The sequence below is a fragment of the Lepidochelys kempii genome, chromosome 4 (genome assembly GCF_965140265.1).
Source record: "Lepidochelys kempii isolate rLepKem1 chromosome 4, rLepKem1.hap2, whole genome shotgun sequence".
Lineage (NCBI taxonomy): Eukaryota > Metazoa > Chordata > Testudines > Cheloniidae > Lepidochelys > Lepidochelys kempii.
This window is the reverse complement of record NC_133259.1, coordinates 64,272,711-64,292,504: the sequence shown is the minus strand read 5'-3', so window position 1 is coordinate 64,292,504 and position 19,794 is coordinate 64,272,711. Positions and strand designations below refer to the sequence as shown.

At 39.3% G+C, this 19,794-nt stretch overlaps 1 protein-coding gene across 9 annotated transcripts in view; it reads left to right on the top strand.

Moving 5' to 3' along the window:
- Nucleotides 1-19,794, top strand: part of FSTL5 (follistatin like 5) — a 561,575-nt gene that overhangs the window by 165,686 nt on the left and 376,095 nt on the right. For 7 of the 9 annotated variants that reach the window (XM_073341502.1, XM_073341503.1, XM_073341501.1 and 4 more), the window contains one exon: nucleotides 17,298-17,546. The exons of the other annotated variants lie outside the window; for them this stretch is intronic. In XM_073341502.1, coding sequence (XP_073197603.1) covers nucleotides 17,298-17,546 — 249 coding nt within the window. The remainder of the gene's footprint in view (nucleotides 1-17,297; nucleotides 17,547-19,794) is intronic. 9 annotated transcript variants of the gene reach the window in all.

Genomic DNA, 19,794 nt, shown 5'->3' with positions numbered 1-19,794 from the left:
TGCACATCTACCAATGTGATATATGCCATCATGTGCCAGCAATGCCCCTCGGCCGTGTACATTGGACATAAATCAGATGTCACGAATTATAACATTCAAAAACCAGTCGGAGAACACTTCAATCTCTCCGGTCACTCGATTACAGACCTAAAAGTGGCAATTCTTCAACAAAAAACTTCAAAAACAGACTGCAACGAGACGCTGCTGAATTGGAATTAATTTGCAAACGGAACACCATTAACTTAGGCTTGAATGAAGACTGGGGCTGGATGTGTCATTACACAAAGTAAAACTATTGCCCCTTGTTTATTTCCCCCTCTACTGCTCCTCACACGTTCTTGTCAACTGCTGGAAGTGACCCACTTTGATTATCAATACAAAAGGTTTTCTTTCTCTCCTGCTGGTAATAGCTCACCTTACCTGATCACTCTTGTTATAGTGTGTATGGTAACACCCATTGTTTCATGTTCTCTGTGTATATAAATCTTCCCACTGTATTTTCCACTGAATGCATCTGATGAAGTGAGCTGTTGCTCACGAAAGCTTATGCTCAAATAAATTTGTTAGTCTCTAAGGTGCCACAAGTACTCCTTTTCTTTTTGTTTCCTTCTGTTGCTTGGTGGCACTGGGTAAAGCAAAGTTACCAGACTGAAGGCTTGTGTGCAGTGCTGCTACTGAAAAGCACTCAACTCATTTGAATACTGGTCCCTGTGTCTGTGATGAGGCAAGTGTGTCACTTCTCATTTTGCTTTAGATGTCTGTTGTTTGTCACTGGTTTCACAAAATTGAAAAATAAATATTTTTTAAAAGACAAAATATGTGAGAAGGAACACAGTAAGTGTTAGATGCAACCAAGAATTTAATGTCATTTAATGAATTATTGTCTTGAAACTACCTGAAGGACATCAGTCTACATTTAAATCTGAGCTCCCTGGTGCTCATTTTATAAGTCTTCTCAGCTGGTTGTTTCAAATCTGTATTTTCTTTCCATTTCTATCATTTAAAGCATTTAACTTGCATAGAGCACATGGATGCTTTACAGATTAAGTGCCAGTGAGCAAATGATATGGAGGATGCCCACAAGTAGGGTTTGTCATGCTGCTTAGGATATTGTCTTGAGCAGTGAGAGGAGTAGTTGTGGGCAGAACTGGGTCAGAAGTGATTTTCCCATCCTGTGAGCATTTTTGACATATTTTAAAAAATATGTCATTCCTGCATTAGGACAAAACTGAGACTTTTTGAGTAATGTTACGAAAAATGTGAAAGACCAGCCCCAGCATAGCCACTAGCTCAGTGGTTAGAGCACTTGCCTGGGCTATATGACTCAGGTTCAATTCCCTTTTCTGCCTGGTTCAGATGGACTTGAACCTGGGTCTCCCACTTCTTGAGTGAGGGTCCTAACCACAAGGCTCCAGGATCACTCTCTCATTTTGATCTAATGAATATTTGATTATTTATACAAAGTTGAACAGATCCAGGAAGAGATTGAAAGACACCCACCCCAGAATAGCCAATAGCATGGTGGTTAGGGCATTGTCCTAGGAGGTGTGAATCCCAGCTGCAAGTTCAGTGGCTGCCTCCAGTACTAGGCCTGGGCACTTGCCTGGGCTAGGCACTCCCTGTGGGGCATAGCCCTGGAGCAAGTGCAGATCATTGGAGCTGTCTCTTTTCCTGCCATCCACTGATGTTTGGAGCCATAGTCTTACCCTCCAGCCCAGTGCAATGAGAAGCTGTTAGAGCCAAAGGAAAATCTTTCCCCTAAAGTCTGGAGACAGGGAGGACAGCTGCTGAACCCTGCTGTTGAGGGGACTCTGGGAGCAGTGGGGCTGTGTGAATGACACAACCTGCAAGTGTGTGGGGCTGCTAGAGTCCGCCAATGGGTAGCAGGTGCACCAGGGAATTGCAAAGGAGAAAGGGGATGACAGGAGTGGAGGGGTGAGAGAACAGGTACTTAGAGAGGGCTGGGGACAATAGGAGGCTAGTGAGGGGGGTTGCAGAGAAGATACACAAGGGAATCAGGAAGTGTGGGGGTAGGACATTGGGAAATGGGGGAATTTGTATCAGGTGCACAGGGTAGGCAGGGAGTGGAAGGGCTGAGCATATTGTGGAAGGAGAGGTTTCAGAGTAACAGCCATGTTAGTCTCTATTCGCAAAAAGAAAAGGAGTACTTGTGGCACCTTAGATACTAAACAATTTATTTGAGCATAAGCTTTCGTGAGCTACAGCTCACTTCATCGGTACGCATCCAATGAAGTGAGCTGTAGCTCACGAAAGCTAATGCTCAAATAAATTGGTTAGTCTCTAAGGTGCCACAAGTACTCCTTTTCTTTTTGTGGAAGGAGAGGGAGTTGGAGAACAGGCACACAGGGAAACAGGGAAGGCTCTGGGCAGTAGGAGAGAGGGATGTGGTGAGTCTTACCAGTGATTTTTCTGCTGCAAGTTGGAATTAGTGCTGTGAGGAGCTCTACAGCTTTCTTCTTCCCGTTCTTCCTTAACCTAGAATGGGCCTGTGTGATTGTCTTCCTGCCTCCTCTATACTTTAAATTAAGGGAGTAATGTATGGTTTTTCTCCCTTGCCTCAAGTCCAGGAAGAAGATCCGGGGCAACCTGTTGGGAGCAGCTGCAAAGTAACTTAGCTGGCATGGAGGGAACAGGGCTGAGATGGAGTGATGAAAGTAGCAGCTGAGCGGACCAGTTTTTTAACAAAGTCCTCAAAATGTTCACCTTACTATGTAACCTGTTGTAGTAACTGAGATGGAAACAACAAACCACACAGTCTTGTTAACATCACCTTTTTCTCTCCCTTCTCTTGTTCTTTAGTCTGTCTGTGGCCCTCTCGTGTTGCGTTTAGATTGTAAGGGGTCATGTCATTATTTCTGATTTGGTGGCCCCTCGCACCAATTTGGAAATTTAGAAATTGAACTAAACAGGCTATAAACAAAGCAGACACAGCTGATTTTTTAAACGTAATCAGAGGAATGCAAAAGTTAATCAGAAAAAGTTCTGGATCACAAGTACATTACTTCAGTTTATACGGTGTAAATATTGACACCAAAGGACTTATGCTGATGTAAAACTTGAATAACACTGTTCTAGCGAACATAGTGACAAAGAGTTTTAAAAATCAATTTCACTTCTGACTACCTAGATTCTTATTAGTAACACATAATAATTTTAATTTGACAACATCCATTTAATTTTCAACTATTGTAAATATTTCAATTATGAGCTCATTTTTTCTTTAGTATTTTTCATAACACAAAAGCATTTTGTTGAACAGCCAAATTACTCGATGCTTGTGGTAGCATTTTTGTTTTGTTTACCCAACATAATTATTCCTTTTAAGAAGCTTTTCTTTTCATTAATCTCCAAATTCTCATATGTTTGGTTATTAAGATTATGTGAACTGCCATTCTAGTATTTGAACTTTTGCAAAAAAGATTTTCCAGAATGCCTACAAACAAATGATGTATTGTAATTCATTTGTATGTAGTATGGGTAGGAGTGGTGGGTGGATAAACTTAATCATAAATCTTTGCTTCAGGATCTTTCCAGATGTGATCTGGGAGACTTTTGTGTTGACTATAAGTTGGTTGGGGCAAGGGACCATCTTTCAAGATGTTTATACAGCCCCTAGCACAATGGGGCTATAGTCATGATTGGAGTCTCTGGGAGCAACTGTAATAAAAAAAAAATTGAAGTTGAACAGCTAAACCATAGTTACCATAAATAAAAATACCTAAAAAATGTGCTACAGAGCCTAGGATTAACAAATTAGTAGTACAAAATAAAAACTTAAAAGTTCAGAATTCAACTCTGTTCCTTGTGTGATAAAAATATTGATTCAAAAACTAGATGTGCCCTTGCATGTATAATTAAGAACAGTAGGATATCTATAAGGACAATTTACACTGTACATTGACTGCTCTGTGTTTTGGTAATTCTCTGTATGATAGCTTTTCCATAGTGATACTTCCAACAAATATAGTGAGTGCTTAATCTATGCCTATGGCTATTTACTCCTCTAAGGGCAAGTCTACCCAGTGGGGCTGTGCACACTACAGCAGTGTGATTTCAAAAGAGTCCTAAACTGTTGCGTGTTAATTGGTCCATGTAGACCCTTCAGGTCCACACTAAAAGCTGCCTAGTGCGGTTTAACATAGTACTGTTTCAAACAGCACTACATCTGAGTGCGTTAGGGAACTTTCAGTGAGCAGCAGCATGGACTAATTAATTAGCCACTCATTAGAGTGTTTTAAAGTTCTCACCCTTGTAGTGCACATCACCATACTCTTTAGAAAAGCCCTAAGTGTCTTGTCTAACTGAAAGTGCCTTTTTCTGGTTGTCCAATACAAAAAAGAATACTTGCTTCTTTACAGGACCATACGCCAATAAGTATGTGTGATTAACATTATGGGAGAAATCATTATCTTTGACTGAGCAGGTGCAGTCCAAGCATTTTAGCCAGAGCACATATGAATAGGGAATACAGTTTCTGCAACTCTGATGTACCATTTGGGAACTGTGGGCTCATTCACTCTCCTCACATGAGTAATATTCAGAACTTCAGTCAAACTGCTGTTTGGGCACCCAAGAACTGTAGTTCTCTCTGTCTCCCTGATTCCTTTATCTCAATCTTCCTTACTACCAACTACATTGTAGAGCAGACTGTTTCTTTTCTTTTTTCAGTTATCCAGAATCAGTAAAGTGCTCAAAGTGGGGATCCTTGAGTACACAGCATATCAGCACACACTTTCTGTCTAAATTCTTTTGTAGCATATTGCCTATCGGAGTAGTTCGGAGAACTTTTTTTCTTCTTCGTGTATGCCGCCACTTGTTTCTCCTAAATAATGTTGACCCTCCGTGATCTAGTGACATGAATTTTATCTACTTTGCAGTTTTTTCAGAAATCTCCCACGGTTGCCGCACCAGTGGCGTTGCACTGATAGAGCAAGAGTGGAGATTTCCTGAAAATTCTGAGTACAGACATAGCCTTTTCAGAAATGGCGCACAACTCCATCTCTATCTTGGTTATAGATGGCTATTCATATACTAACAAGACGAGCCTGCAACTAGGCTCCTGAACAGAAGGAAAGGAGGATTTGTGGCATCTTAGAGACTAACCAATTTATTTGAGCATAAGCTTTCGTGAGTTACAGCTCACTTCATCGGATGCATGCAGTGGAAAATACAGTGAGGAGATTTATATACACAGAGAACATGAAACAATGGGTGTTACCATACACACTGTAACCAGAGTGATCACTTAAGGTGAGCTATTACCAGCAGGAGAGCGAGGTGGGGGGGCTTTTGTAGTGATAATCAAGGTGGGCCATTTCCAGCAGTTGAGGAACAGTGGGGGGGGGGATAAACATGGGGAAATAGTTTTACTTTGTGTAATGACCAATCCACTCCCAGTCTCTATTCAAGCCTAAGTTAATTGTATCCAGTTTGCAAATTAATTCCAATTCAGCAGTCTCTCCTTGGAGTCTGTTTTTGAAGTTTTTTTGTTGAAGTATTGCCACTTTTAGGTCTGTAATCGAGTGACCAGAGAGATTGAAGTGTTCTCCAGCTGGTTTATGAATGTTATAATTCTTGACATCTGATTTGTGTCCATTTATTCTTTTATGTGGAGACTGTCCAGTTTGACCAATGTACATGGCAGAGGGGCATTGCTGGCACATGATGGCATATATCACATTGGTAGATGCGCAGGTGAACGAGCCTCTGATAGTGTAGCTGATATTATTAGGCCCTGTGATGGTGTCCCCTGAATAGATATGTGGGCACAGTTGGCAACAGGCTTTGTTGCAAGGATAGGTTCCTGGGTTAGTGTTTTTGATGTGTGGTTGTTGGTGAGTATTTGCTTCAGGTTTGGGGGCTGTCTGTAAGCAAGGACTGGCCTGTCTCCCAAGATCTGTGAAAGTGATGGGTCACCCTTCAGGATAGGTTGTAGATCCTTGATGATGCGTTGGAGAGGTTTTAGTTGGGGGCTGAAGGTGATGGCTAGTGGCGTTCTGTTACTTTCTTTGTTGGGCCTGTTCTGTGGTAGGTGACTTCTGGGTACTCTTCTGGCTCTGTCAATCTGTTTCTTCACTTCAGCAGGTGGGGACTGTAGTTGTAAGAATGCTTGATAGAGATCTTGTAGATGTTTGTCTCTGTCTGAGGGGTTGGAGCAAATGCAGTTGTATCGTAGAGCTTGGCTATAGACAATGGATTGTGTGGTGTGGTCTGGGTGAAAGCTGGAGGCATGTAGGTAGGCATAGCGGTCAGTAGGTTTCCGGTATAGGGTGGTGTTTATGTGACCATCGCTTATTACTACCGTAGTGTCCAGGCAGTGGATCTCTTGTGTGGACTGGTTCAGGCTGCGGTTGATGGTGGGATGGAAATTGTTGAAATCACGGTGGAATTCCTCAAGGGCTTCTTTTCCATGGGTCCAGATGATGAAGATGTCATCAATATAGCGCAAGTAGAGTAGGGGCATTAGGGGACGAGAGCTGAGGAAGCGTTGTTCTAAATCAGCCATAAAAATGTTGGCATACTGTGGGGCCATGCGGGTACCCACAGCAGTGCCGCTGATTTGAAGGTACACATTGTCCCCAAATGTGAAATAGTTATGAGTGAGGACAAAGTCACAAAGTTCAGCCACCAGGTTTGCCGTGACATTATTGGGGATAGTGTTCCTGATGGCTTGTAGTCCATCTTTGTGTGGAATGTTGGTGTAGAGGGCTTCTACATCTATAGTGGCCAGGATGGTGTTTTCAGGAAGATCACTCTTCTAAAATAAAGATTATGGCCAAGTCGGAAGTGACTGTGACAGCTAGAGCAACTTCCTGCAATATTTTTGGTAAACTAGTACTGTATTACATGTATGATTATGTATCATTGTGGGCTAGGGATTGTATGTATGCTACAGAGTGAGGGCTACCATAGCTCCTCCAAGGAAGTAAAAACAGTAGGGAAAGATCAAGATAAATCACTCAGGTTGTAACACCTCCAGAAACATACCACAAAACATCCAAAAGATGTTATAAGTGGAGCTACTGGTCCTTCAGTTTAAACTCTATCTGAAGGAGGCCGTTGGTTTAGCAATCCCAGTCCTTCCAAGATATTTGCAATTTTTCCATTAGGAAATTATGGGGACATGGGGTGGACCTACTGCATTTCAAGATCAGTGGAGATTATTTGCTAGTGCAGAATATTAATTTACAGCATTCTGTTTCTGTGGTTCATCCTGTAAACTTACTCAGATCTTTAAAAACAAATTCCTATTTGGCTATGTTCTGTGAAAATAATATAGACCATTTCTAACTTCTATGAGAAAGTTACATTGAATTGCACTTGAATAGCTTGTTAAATAAAGAATATCAATATATCTGTTTCAGATGGGAACTTTTATGTATGTTCAAGTGTATTGTATTCATTTTTTTATGGATCCACAGTCTCCTGGACAGTGTCTAAAATCTACATAATATATCTTATTTACAGTTGACAGCTTATAGGTCACATGAAGGCAGAGAAAGCTATTGACCAGACAGCTGTGGAGTCTCATATGTTTAGGCCAGCAATTACATTAAATTTTGTGTTCATGAAACATGAACAAATAAGGTACACTTTTGATATGACATTTGATGTGCAAGGATTTAACTTCCTGCTCTTTAAGAATGGTGCCTCTTCAGGGGATATTAAAGCTTAGGTCCATTAGATGCTTGTAACTGACCCAACTTTACTTTAGAAATACCAATACACTGATACATCCTGTCTGAATAGAGAATGAAGTTAGCTCATCGAATTCAAATATTTGGGGCTACTTTCATTCAGTATTCAGATTTCAGGACCAAGTATTCAGTCAGTTACACCAGTACAATCACTATAATTGTAACTGAGAGCAGAATTTAGCCTCAAGGGTATTCAGCTGGTTTATTGTGCCTAAGTATTTCAGGGAATCTTTTCAAATGGTGCATGATAAAATTAAAATTCCATTGTGCTGTGCTACCTAGGTGAATTAACTGGATTAATGATGAAATATCACCCCCAATACTTTATTTGTCTTTCTGGGTTTAAGCCAGACTCTGACATAATTTAGAAATGTGTTTGTGATAGATGTGAGGAGATGATATTTTATCTAGCAGAAGTTACCCACACAAATGCTTCAGTGTTAATAGATAAAGTACCTAGTTGAAAGTTAGCTAGTTGCCTAATTAACAAGTATATTTCCTCCCCTCACCCCACGTATATATTTTGGAGGCTTACTGTGATAGCAGGGTAATAATATAGATGACATGCATAGATAGACGGAACGGTCATCGATCACCACACATATCTCTTTACCATCAGATTTGGGTCAGATATTCTGTAAATTATCAGCTCTTGATATCAGAATGTCAGTGTTTTCATCTGCCACTGAAAATGCCCGTTACTTAGGCAATTCAAAATATCTGGGCTCTTTTATATTTGTTTATTTTCAGCTTAGAGGTCTAATTCTTCCCTCTGCTGCACATGTGTGTTTCACTGGATTCACTGAAAGAGATGTGAGTATGCATCTGGGGGAACAATTGGCTCAGTAATTCTTTAAAATAGTACTTCACACCACTTTCCTTTCTCCTCTCGATGTATTATTCAGACATAGCACTTACTGATATACTGGTTTTTCCTTTTCTTTTGATCTTCTCAGGAAAAGAATGTTGTGAGAGCCTTGCACCTTTTATTGATTTTGGGTTTGATCCTGCACACAGTAGGGCTCTCATTGACTTCAGTGCTCAGGATCAAGTATTTATTTCTATAGATGACCTTAACTCACATTTTTATTGTACCACAATTCTTATTTATTTTATGTATCACAATTTTTAAAAAATATTTTCCATATATTTTTATTTTCCTACTGCTTCTTAGTACCTATGAGTTTATTTACATTTTCAGGCTTTGGTACATACCTTAGTTTAGATTTAGAGTTGGGTTATTGTGAGCCTCATACCAACTTATTTGAAAAGTGTGGGATTCTTTCTCTTTCATTTTGTGCCACATGCGACCAGTAAGCAAAAGTCAATGGCCTTCTTTTTAAAAACAAATCTCTGAAGTGTTATACTTCAAAACATACTATTGTATGATACATAAGCTTAAAATACAGTGCAGTCCTTTTGTGAAGGTCATTAGAAAATATGCTGCCATTTTCTAAATTCAAATTAAAACCTGCAAAACTATTTCCTGTACTCTTTTTTAAATATATTGAGGCCATTCAATAAGAAATGAATTCCAGATCAAGACTGTGGGTGAAATTCTCACCCTGTTGAAGTTAATGAGAGTATTGTTTCATTTTATGGTTAGTGGTATAAAGCAAACAGTTGATAAAAGGTCTTTCCCAGCAAACTAATAATGCAGTCTTCCATTAGGAGAGAGAGCTTGTTTGTTTAATTCCGCATATGAATGTTACTTCTGGCATATAGTGGATATCAGATTGCATTATATATATTATTTTCCTTTGTTCTGAAGAAGCTATTTAGTTGGCCTTTTACTTTCAGGTATCAGTCAATTACATTACTAAAATCAAATCCCAAGCAAAGTCTCACTTCAATCTCGACTTGCACAGCAGTATGCTGCACTATACATTGTTAAGTCTCCACACATACTGCAATAATTCAGAACAATTGCCAGTCTCTGATCCTTATCTTCTAATTCAGAAAGCAGAAATAATAATGATTTATAGACTTTGGCTTCACACTACAACGATTCTATCCCTTCATGGGAGGGAGTCTCATAATTTTATAATGTGTGTGCACAACCTAGTCCATAAAGTAGTCTCAGATCCTGAAAAATGTTACTTTATTTGAGATTAGTGGTTATATAAGGAATTTGGATTTACATGAACTTGTATCAGTTAATATCTAATGCCCACCAATAGTAATAATTTCTTGGCATGTTTGGTAAAATTTTCATAAGCACCAAAGTGACTTAGGAGCCTAAATCCAATGACACCAAACCTTCAAAGTTACTTAGGCACTTATGAAAATTGTACCCATTAAAACCAATCTGGCTAGCGAGTTCCTCCCATATATGTTGAATACCAATGGAATGTAGAGATATATTAGAATTATCACACATTAAAGACCACATGCATACTTAAGTTTTACCCCCAAATCGGTGTAACACAATGCAGCAAAAGGATCTGTCACACCAATGCTAATTTCCGTGGTTAAATGCTCTCTGTTAGATGTTTGGTCTCCAAAATGAAAACACAGCTGCTTTCATTGCATTTACTTTAGATAAATAACTTTGTATATGGAACTTCATCATTCACTGGAACAACACCAATTCCCAATTTTAAAAATTTGCCGAGATTTGATGTGATACTACCATATGCATTTAATGCTGCCCTATTTTGAAATACTTTTGGAGCATCTTTTGAAAGTTCATCTTTTTAAGGAAAAGGAAGCAACATTGTTCATAGTGGGGGTGAGCAGATCAGTGTTTGGATAATGGAACTGACCAACTGGTAGGGAGAAATATTGTGTTTGTGAGTCTCCAGGTGGAAAAGAAAAATAAAGCTATAGAAAATACTAGGGGATAACTTTTATTCAGAGGGACTCATCATGCTGGGTAATTTAAAATAACACATATAAAGGGGTTTTTCCCATTAATATGGGCAAAATATATGGATAAGTTGGAAGAATTTTGTACCTTTTAACGTCTCAGGAAAAAAAAGCTGGATGGTGCGCGTTCAATGACATCAAGGACATCGTCCAAGGAAAGATCAGCACAACAACTCGTGCAAATCTTTTTAACACGACCGTGCTTCTAGCGATGTTATATGGCAGCAAAACATGGTCGCTGACAAAGATTGAAGAACATCAACTATCTGTCACACAGAGAATGATGGAATGAACATTTTTGGGCATTTCACTCCTTGATCACATCCCCAACAAAATAATTAGGCAGCAGTCTGGAGTGTGAGATGTTGTTGTTGTTGAAAGCAGGCTCAGCAAAATGCGGTAGGTGGGACATGTGGCCCAACTCAGAGACAACAGATGGACCGCAGCTATATCTGAGTAGTATCCGTGAGAACAGAAACGTCCACGCGGTCAGCCTCCAAAGAGGTGGGATAATTTCCTAACAAGGAGATATGGACAAGCATGGCGAAGGATGGCCAGAGTGAGAGAAGATTGGAAGATGTGTTGTTATTGGCTTAGTCTCAACTGATGAAGGACCGACAGTCTACCCAGTATAGCAAAATCAATTTAAAGAATGGCATTCAGGGCAAAGGTTGCCTGGGAAACAAACTAGCAGATCCCTTTGGGGGACTGTACCCAGGGCATTACTTCGCAACCCTTTCCCTGTCCCTGCAGAAACCCCTTTGTAAGGGCTCCCTATGGCTCCATATGTGCAGTTGGGAAGGGGGCAGACACATATGGGAGACAGTGAGGCCAAGTGATTGTGTTATCTCCATGTGTCATTACCCTAACCTGTGGTAAATCTCCACCTAAATTAGTGTAGTTCTCTTCTGAAAAGCAGTTGTCTATGATGGCTTAATGGATAACCATGGTTATTTTTTCTTAACATTAACTAATTAACATGTGTTTAGTTTATGAGCAAATTTCCTAATTGCCAACCCTGTGAGCTAAGCCTGGAGTCTCAGAGTCAGGCTGGCTGGGTTTTTTTTTTCCTTCTAATACATCATCACCAGTAATAAAATACTTTAGGCCAAACTGTGTCTTCATTTTCCCATTGCCTTTGTGTTATTCCCTCGGTGACACCTGTATATACCAATTGCCTTCAGGGGGTTGGCAGAGGTGCAGTTCATTGGCCCTGATATTAAAACTCAGAAAACCAATTGTGTTGATGCACAGGAAAGGAAAGAACCCATGTCTTAGCTGTATTAGTTCTATAGGACTAACAAGGCGATTGTAAAAAGTAATAACGTATTTTAATCATTTAAGTCAGCGTAAGAGTGAATGCACTCAGGGAGCATATATGTTGAGTAAGAAGTTCTCAATTTTCATAGTAGAACCTAAATTTTATGCTATCTAAGGCAGAATTACCTTTGACACTCCTCTTTTTTCCTGTCACTATGAGCCACTGGGGATATTGGCTGGCAACAGAGTCCAGCATGGATCTGGAGAGGGACTGGGAAAGAGTTACAATGGAGCAGAGAGCCAGGAGAGAGTTTGGAACAGCTACCACTTTGGGAACTAAATTCTTGCTCATTCTGGGAGTTAAAAGCAAACCCTAAAATAATATCACTAAAAAAAAACCTGCAGGGGGAACCTTATGGAGTTTGCAGACTCGCAAAGTGGGTTGTTACAATATGGAGAGGTGTTTTCTTGTGTTTAATATTATTGACGTTATGGGTCAGTGAATATTGTGTATTCTACATTATTGACCTACCAAAGGAGGTAATGACTGGCAGTTCTGTTTTTGTATGGGTTATTTTTCCTATCAGCCTTTTTGATACAGTTGTTTGTGGGTTTTTAAATAGCTATATAGTAAACCATTCCAGTGATATGAAGTATTGTAGTAGAATTTTTTTAAAGAAGACTTGTAAGAGTTGGCATGATTTAGTGTGAAAATATATCTTTTAAGAAGAGTAAATTGTGCAAAGTTATTGGTTGCTGCTGATTGCAATTCATTTAGTGTATAATGACAACTGAATGTATACCTAGTCATGATAATCAGATTAAATTGATTTAATCTCAGGCTGAACTATGTTTCACATTAGTCTTGGATAATTACAGTCAGAAAGGCCATGTTCTCACCATTCATTTACATAATATGAGATGCAAAAGGATGCTTGTATGGATTAATTACATTTTGTTTAATTGTATTGAAGCTACTTAGAATCTGTACGTTTGCAGGTGGTGTAAAACAGATAATTAATTCCTAGAAAATGGCTAATTTTCTCATGCAACCAGTTTATCTGTATTGCTACTTTTAGGAATACCATATTTGATGTTGTACTGTAAATGCACACTGTATTCCATTTCTCCCCCCACCCCCATCACTGATATTCAGTCTGAAGCCTACTTGACATATTAGATTGCTACTCTTCCTTTCTGTGGGACCCATAGCTGCCATTTATCAGGTTATTTTCTGTGTGAGGAAAAGCATTCGCCCCTTCCACTGCTCTTTGCAGGCCTTGTAAAGTGGGCTCTCATGCTCACTACTTCACATAAGTATCTAAACAGTCAGCATAGGTAGTAGTGGAGCAGAAAAATAAAGGCCTTGTTCTATAGACAACAGAGGAATATTGTTATTTTATAACATGATTGCGCTAGAGGTACAATAGTAAAACCTGCACCAAAACCTTTCAGTCTTGCAGTCCTTTTGTTATACCAATAAAATAAAAACCAGCAGGATCTTGTAAAAGGGAATAAGGCAAAATGCCACATTTATTGTAAATACAGAAAAAATCATAGTAAGCACTTAGTTATAGCTATAACATTCTATTCGATTTCATATTTATTCACACATTCATTCATACACACACACACAGGTTCTGCAAGGTTGTTATCATAGTTACCAGCCTTAGAGTTGCTCATGCCATGCCACTGGCCAGGTGACCTGGACACGAGGAGGAAGCAGGGCCTTGTCAGATGCTCATCTGATGCTCCTGGAAGTTGGTTTGCAGAATCTGAGCCCCGAAATTCTCAGTTTCTAGAGTCCATTTTTATAGGAATTTATTCATATGCCAGTCTATGGAAATTGCTTCATCATGCTGTTGCTGAATCAATCAGCAGATGGCACATTCCTGACGGCTCCATGCTGCCAGATGTTATCTTGTTCTTCGGTTCTCCCATTCTTGAGGCTGTTGGGTGGATTCCAATCTGCCCTCCGGGGATTTTCTGGTTGATTCCACTTGACGCCTTCTTTGGCTAGTTGACACTGGATTCTTAGGCTGGCACCTCCCTGATCATTCATTTATTATCCACACCAAGCATCCATCCACATACATCCTCTATCTCTATTTTAATCACAATTGTTAACAAAGCAAGATAAATACAACAAAAGGGCAGGGAGTCTCTGTGTGCTGTTTCTGTTGTTACAAAGTATCGCTTTGAGTCTCTCTGTGTGTGTTCACCAATGCAAATTGGTGAGGATTTTTATCAAGCCTTCCCCAGGAAAGTGGGTGTAAGGTTTTGGGGGATATTTTGGGGGGAAGACGTCTCCAGGTGGGCTCTTTCCCTGTTCTTTGTTTAACACGCTTGGTGGTGGCAGCATAGGGTTCAAGGACAAGGCAAAGTTTGTACCTTGAGGAAGTTTTTAACCTGGTAAAAATAAGCTTAGGGGGTCTTTCAGGCAAAGAAGCCCTTGAGGAATTCCACCATGATTTCAACAATTTCCATCCCACCATCAACCTCAGCCTGGACCAGTCCACATGAGAGAGCCACTTCCTGGACACTACGGTGCTAATAAGCAATGGTCACATAAACACCACCCTATACTGGAAACCTACTGACCGCAATGCTTACCTACATGCCTCCAGCTTTCATCCAGACTACACCACACGATCCATTGTCTACAGCCACGCTCTACAATACAACCACATTTGCTCCAACCCCTCAGACAGAGACAAACACCTACAAGATCTCTATCAAGTGTTCTTACAACTACAATCCCCACCTGCTGAAGTGAAGAAACAGATTGACAGATCCAGAAGAGTACTCAGAAGTTTAACCACACATCACACAACAAAAACACTAACCCAGGAACCTATCCTTGTAACACAGCCATTGCCAACTGTGTCCACATATCTATTCAGGGTACGCCATCATAGGGCCTAATCACATCAGCTACGCTATCAAAGGCTCGTTCACCTGCACATCTACCAATGTGATATATGCCATCATGTGCCAGCAATACCCCTCTGCCATGTACATTGGCCAAACTGGACAGTCTCTACATAGAAGAATAAATGGACACAAATCAGACGTCAAGAATTACAATATTCAAAAACCAGTTGGAGAACACTTCAATCTCTTTGGTCACTCGATTACAGACCTAAAAGTGGCAATTCTTCAACAAAAAAACTTCAAAAACAGACTCCAAGGAGAGACTGCTGAATTGGAATTAATTTGCAAACTGGATACAATTAACTTAGGGTTGAATAAAGACTGGGAGTGGATTTGTCATTACACAAAGTAAAACTATTGCCCCTTGTTTATTTCCCCGCCTACTGTTCTTGTAAAGTGCTGGAAATGGCCCACCTTGATTATCACTACAAAAGGTTCCCCCCACCCCCTGCTCTCCTGCTGGTAATAGCTCACCTTTCCTGGTCACTCTCGTTACCGTGTGTATGGTAACACCCATTGTTTCATGTTCCCTGTGTATATAAAATCTCCCCACAATATTTTCCACTGCATGCGTCCGATGAAGTGAGCTGTAGCTCACGAAAGCTTACGCTCAAATAAATTTGTTAGTCTCTAAGGTGCCACAAGTACTCCTTTTTTTTTCTGTGTGAGTAGTTGTTACAAAGTATTGCTTTGAGAACAGACTCTGTCTTAGGATGTATTAACACAATTAGCAGCTTGCAAGTTTACACAGAGAGGGAGAGAAACAGTAAAAACAAGTTTCAGAGTAACAGCCATGTTAGTCTGTATTCGCAAAAAGAAAAGGAGTACTTGTGGCACCTTAGAGACTAACCAATTTGTTTGAGCATGAGCTTTCGTGAGCATCCGATGAAGTGAGCTGTAGCTCACGAAAGCTTATGCTCAAATAAATTGGTTAGTCTCTAAGGTGCCACAAGTACTCCTTTTCTTTTTAGTAAAAACAAGAAACCGAAAACCAAGAGACCTCTTAATTTACCCTGCAATTTAAACTATGGGGAATCAATCTCATTTGTGATTTTAGTACAGATCTTCTTTATATGATCCAACATAACACTTTTCTGCTCTGTTTAGCACTTTTGTCTATTTTGCCAGCGTGTTAGTAAAATTGTTTTGGAGGCCTGATTTTGTAAATGCTTTGTCTGGTCAATGGGGGCACTCATATATGTGGAGTAGAAATACTATTTTCAAGGTTGGACATTATGTATTCACTAGAGAAGCAAATGGGAGAGAAAGGGACAGATGATGGAATATAAAACAGTGGCGAATAAGGAAGAGAAAATCAGAGCAGGATAATTGGGACAGAGTATATGAGCAGTAAGGAAGACAGAAGAGAAGTGGGGGGAAGAGAGGAGCAAATGAGGAGGAGAGACCAGAGAAATGGGCTGGTCTGAGAAAGAAGTGAAGAGTGAACAAGGGGAAGGAAGTGGCTATCCTAATCTGGTGGAAGAGGTGGTTATATTTTTAATAGGAAGATAGGTGAGAGAAGGAGAAAGAACTAGTGAGAATAGAGTGTTTTGATTTTTTTAAATAGTGAATTCCTTTCTTTCTTGAAATATTCAGATGTCAGTACTTTTAAGAACAAACATTCCTCTTCATCCCCCAATTTGGTTCACAGCTGCCATTTAAAATGAAGTTCTCACCCACAAAAGTAAAGTCAGCTCCTCCAAAATTGGGTTATTAAGTTGGAAGTTAGTGTTAAAATTTTCTACTGAGCCTCAGAGTTTAAAAAAAAGAGAGAGAGGAGCCACAATTGCAATTGACTGAGGATTGGCTTAAATGAAGAATCTTTAAGTAAAGTAAATGCATACAACAAATAATTCATGGGAGAAATAAAGTATTTTCAAGCTTCTTGAACTTATAGTGAGAACAGTAGTGGAATTTAAAGTTATTGCTAATTGATCTTATGCTTACAATTTACTTAAGAAAAGCACTACAGACTATTTGCAGTATATTGTCATTAACTCTTCTTGTGCAATAGTATATCATTGTTTCTTCATCAGCCAGAGATTACATTTCCTAATTTTCTAAACACTGGTATTCTAAAGTCTGCCTCTTTCAGAAACCTTAAACATCCTATTTGGCTGTAGGGCAGGTTTGGTATTCTCCCAATAGGACATTACATTATAACTGGGTTCTCATTCCTTATACAAAGTATGCAAACAACCTTAAAAGAATCAGAGGATACTGACTTGAAAAAATCAGGGGATTTAAAGTAAAACAATGCCCCATTCATAGTAACTCTTACAGAGAAACCTACTCTGTGGATTGTAGAACTATGCTTTCTTATGTCACAATTCTCACCCATGCAAATCACAGACAATTCTTCCTTCTATGGTATGTAACAATTTATATGAGATTCATGGGGTACAATTTCTGTTTTCAAAGAAAACCTGCAGGCCAGGTATTACATATTATCCTGGTTGTCAGATTACATGTAAATTCATAGCCTCTTTTTTTCTTTTCTTTTTTCCTTTTCCTTAGGGCACATTGATCAGGATGGCCCCTTTGGATCATGTGAAAATAAATATTGTGGTCTAGGTAGGCACTGTGTTGTTAACAGAGAGATTGGCCAAGCTGAATGTGCATGCATGGAACACTGCAAATCTCACTACAAGCCTGTGTGTGGTTCTGATGGAGAATTCTATAAAAACCATTGTGAAGTGCACAGGGCTGCCTGCTTGAAAAAGCAAAAGGTTACCATCGTTCACAATGAAGACTGCTTCTTCAAAGGTAAGTGGTTGGACAAAGTCTGGAATACTCTTATCAGGTACATATTTTGAAGCAATTCAATTAAAGCACCAGTGAGACTGCACAAAGTGTATTATGAAGAAGTAATGCAAAAAGTTGATTTGACAAGTATCTCACTCTAGAGATTTCTTGCAGCTGTTTTTTTCATTTTACTCAATATCCTCTGAAAACAGTGTGTATAAACCTGGGTAAGTCAAAGTGGGGCTCTGGGACCAATATACCCAAAGAGCTATACAAATGTAGCTGATGACCACGTTCATCATTAACGTCGGGTGGTAGTCCCAACATGCAGTATAAATTCATGCCAGGGACACAAAAATTCAATCAAAAACTTCCATGGGATTCTATGTGGGTGCGGGGGTCCCCCTGCATAGAGCTGCTTGTAAATTGAAGGCCACACCAAATGCTGAGAGACAGCAGTTGGCAGCAGCTACATCTATCATATTAAAGATGAGAGCCTCTTCCATTTTATGAAACTGAAGTGCAGCTCTGAGGCTCCTAGAGCACCACCAGTACAGTCCTTGATTAAACAATGTTTGTATCCACCAATGTAAATGATGGAAATATTTTCATGTATTTTTTCTGAATTCTGCATTGTCTCTTTTTCTTGTTTAAAGCAGAGAGAAGCAGATGGCTTTTCAAGAAAAGCTGCTTTTTCAAGTGATAAGTATCAGAGGGGTAGCTGTGTTAGTCTGTATCCACAAAAACAACAAGGAGTCTGGTGGCACCTTAAAGACTAACAGATTTATTTGAGCATAAGCTTCTGTGGGTTAAAAACCCCACTTATTCAGATGCATGGAGTGAAAATTACAGACGCAGGCATAAATATACTGACACATGAAGAGAAGGGAGTTACCTTACAAGTTTCCCTGTCAACTATGGGTCTCCACTTGTAAAGTGTGTCATGTGTCAGTATATTTATACCTGCATCTGTAACTTTCACTCCATGTATCTGAAGAAGTATATATTTTTTTACCTACGAAAGCTTATAAATAAATCTGTTAGTCTTTAAGGTGTCACCAGACTCCTCATTGTTTTTTTCAAGTGAGGCACTCTTAATGGCCTGACTAGGTTGAATGAATTTGTGTTCTTTTTGCGACTAACATTATTTTATTAACATTTTTGTGATAATTAATGTTTATAAATACCTGTGAATGGCTTAGTGGTGCAACAATGAATCTGAAAATAACCACTACATGAAGACGTCCACTCAAAACTCAGAAAAGAGAGTTCTATTTCACATAAAACAATACAACTAGGCAACATCAAATGTAAATAAAATAATAATTGTAAGTCATAGAAATTAAGAGAGACTTCAAGATTTTTAAGGGAAAGTGTGTATGTATTTTAAATAAGAGAATGACTTGCATTATGGTGTAAATTTATGCAAATATTATGTGTTAAAATTTTCACTCCTGTGTTTTCCTCTAACTTTACAGTTTAGAAAGATGTATTAAATAACTGAAATTGCCCCTAAAATTTTAGCTTCTTTCTGGTAATAAGCATGTAATGGCTAAAATGAGTATAGCGCACTGCATCATGTACAATATAAAAAAGCTGTTCTACATCGTTCTTTATCTTCCTGGGGAAAATGTTGCTTTCAAAAAAAGGAGATTTTGATCTCTTGAAGTTATGGGCCAATTAGCCATGCTTTGTCACTGCCAGATGAATTATTCCTATGCGCCCTCTATGTGGTATCCTTGAAGATCACTTGGAAGTTTCAGCTAGTTTAGGCAACCAGTTCAGTCATTGCAATGGTGTCTCTCACATGCAGAATATTATACCAACAGTCTATTTTAGAAGGTTTACTGGGAGTGCTAGACAAATGCTGTCAGAAGTTTTACTGCACTTTTGTTGGCTAAGCTCCACAAGATTGGAGTGAACACTGGATCAAACTCTGACTTCATTGAGGTTGCACAAGTGAGACTGGTGGCAGAGTTTGACAAACATTGTTTTTCTGTTACCTGTTTTTGATAATTACATTGGGGCATATCGTGTTGTTTGTTTTTTTTTAATTTAAGTAGGGACTTTTGTACATGAATGGCATAATATGACCCCAGGATATTAAACGGTTGCATTGCATTTCAAGAACAGTTGAAATTGTAGACTCAGCTCTTTCAATTAATTTAAAGGGTGGCCTGTTTTTTTCTGAATTTGTTTTTAAAATCATTGAATGTTTTCCTGCTCTGCAGCCCACCACCACACAGTACAGTCACTTTCTAGTCCCTTT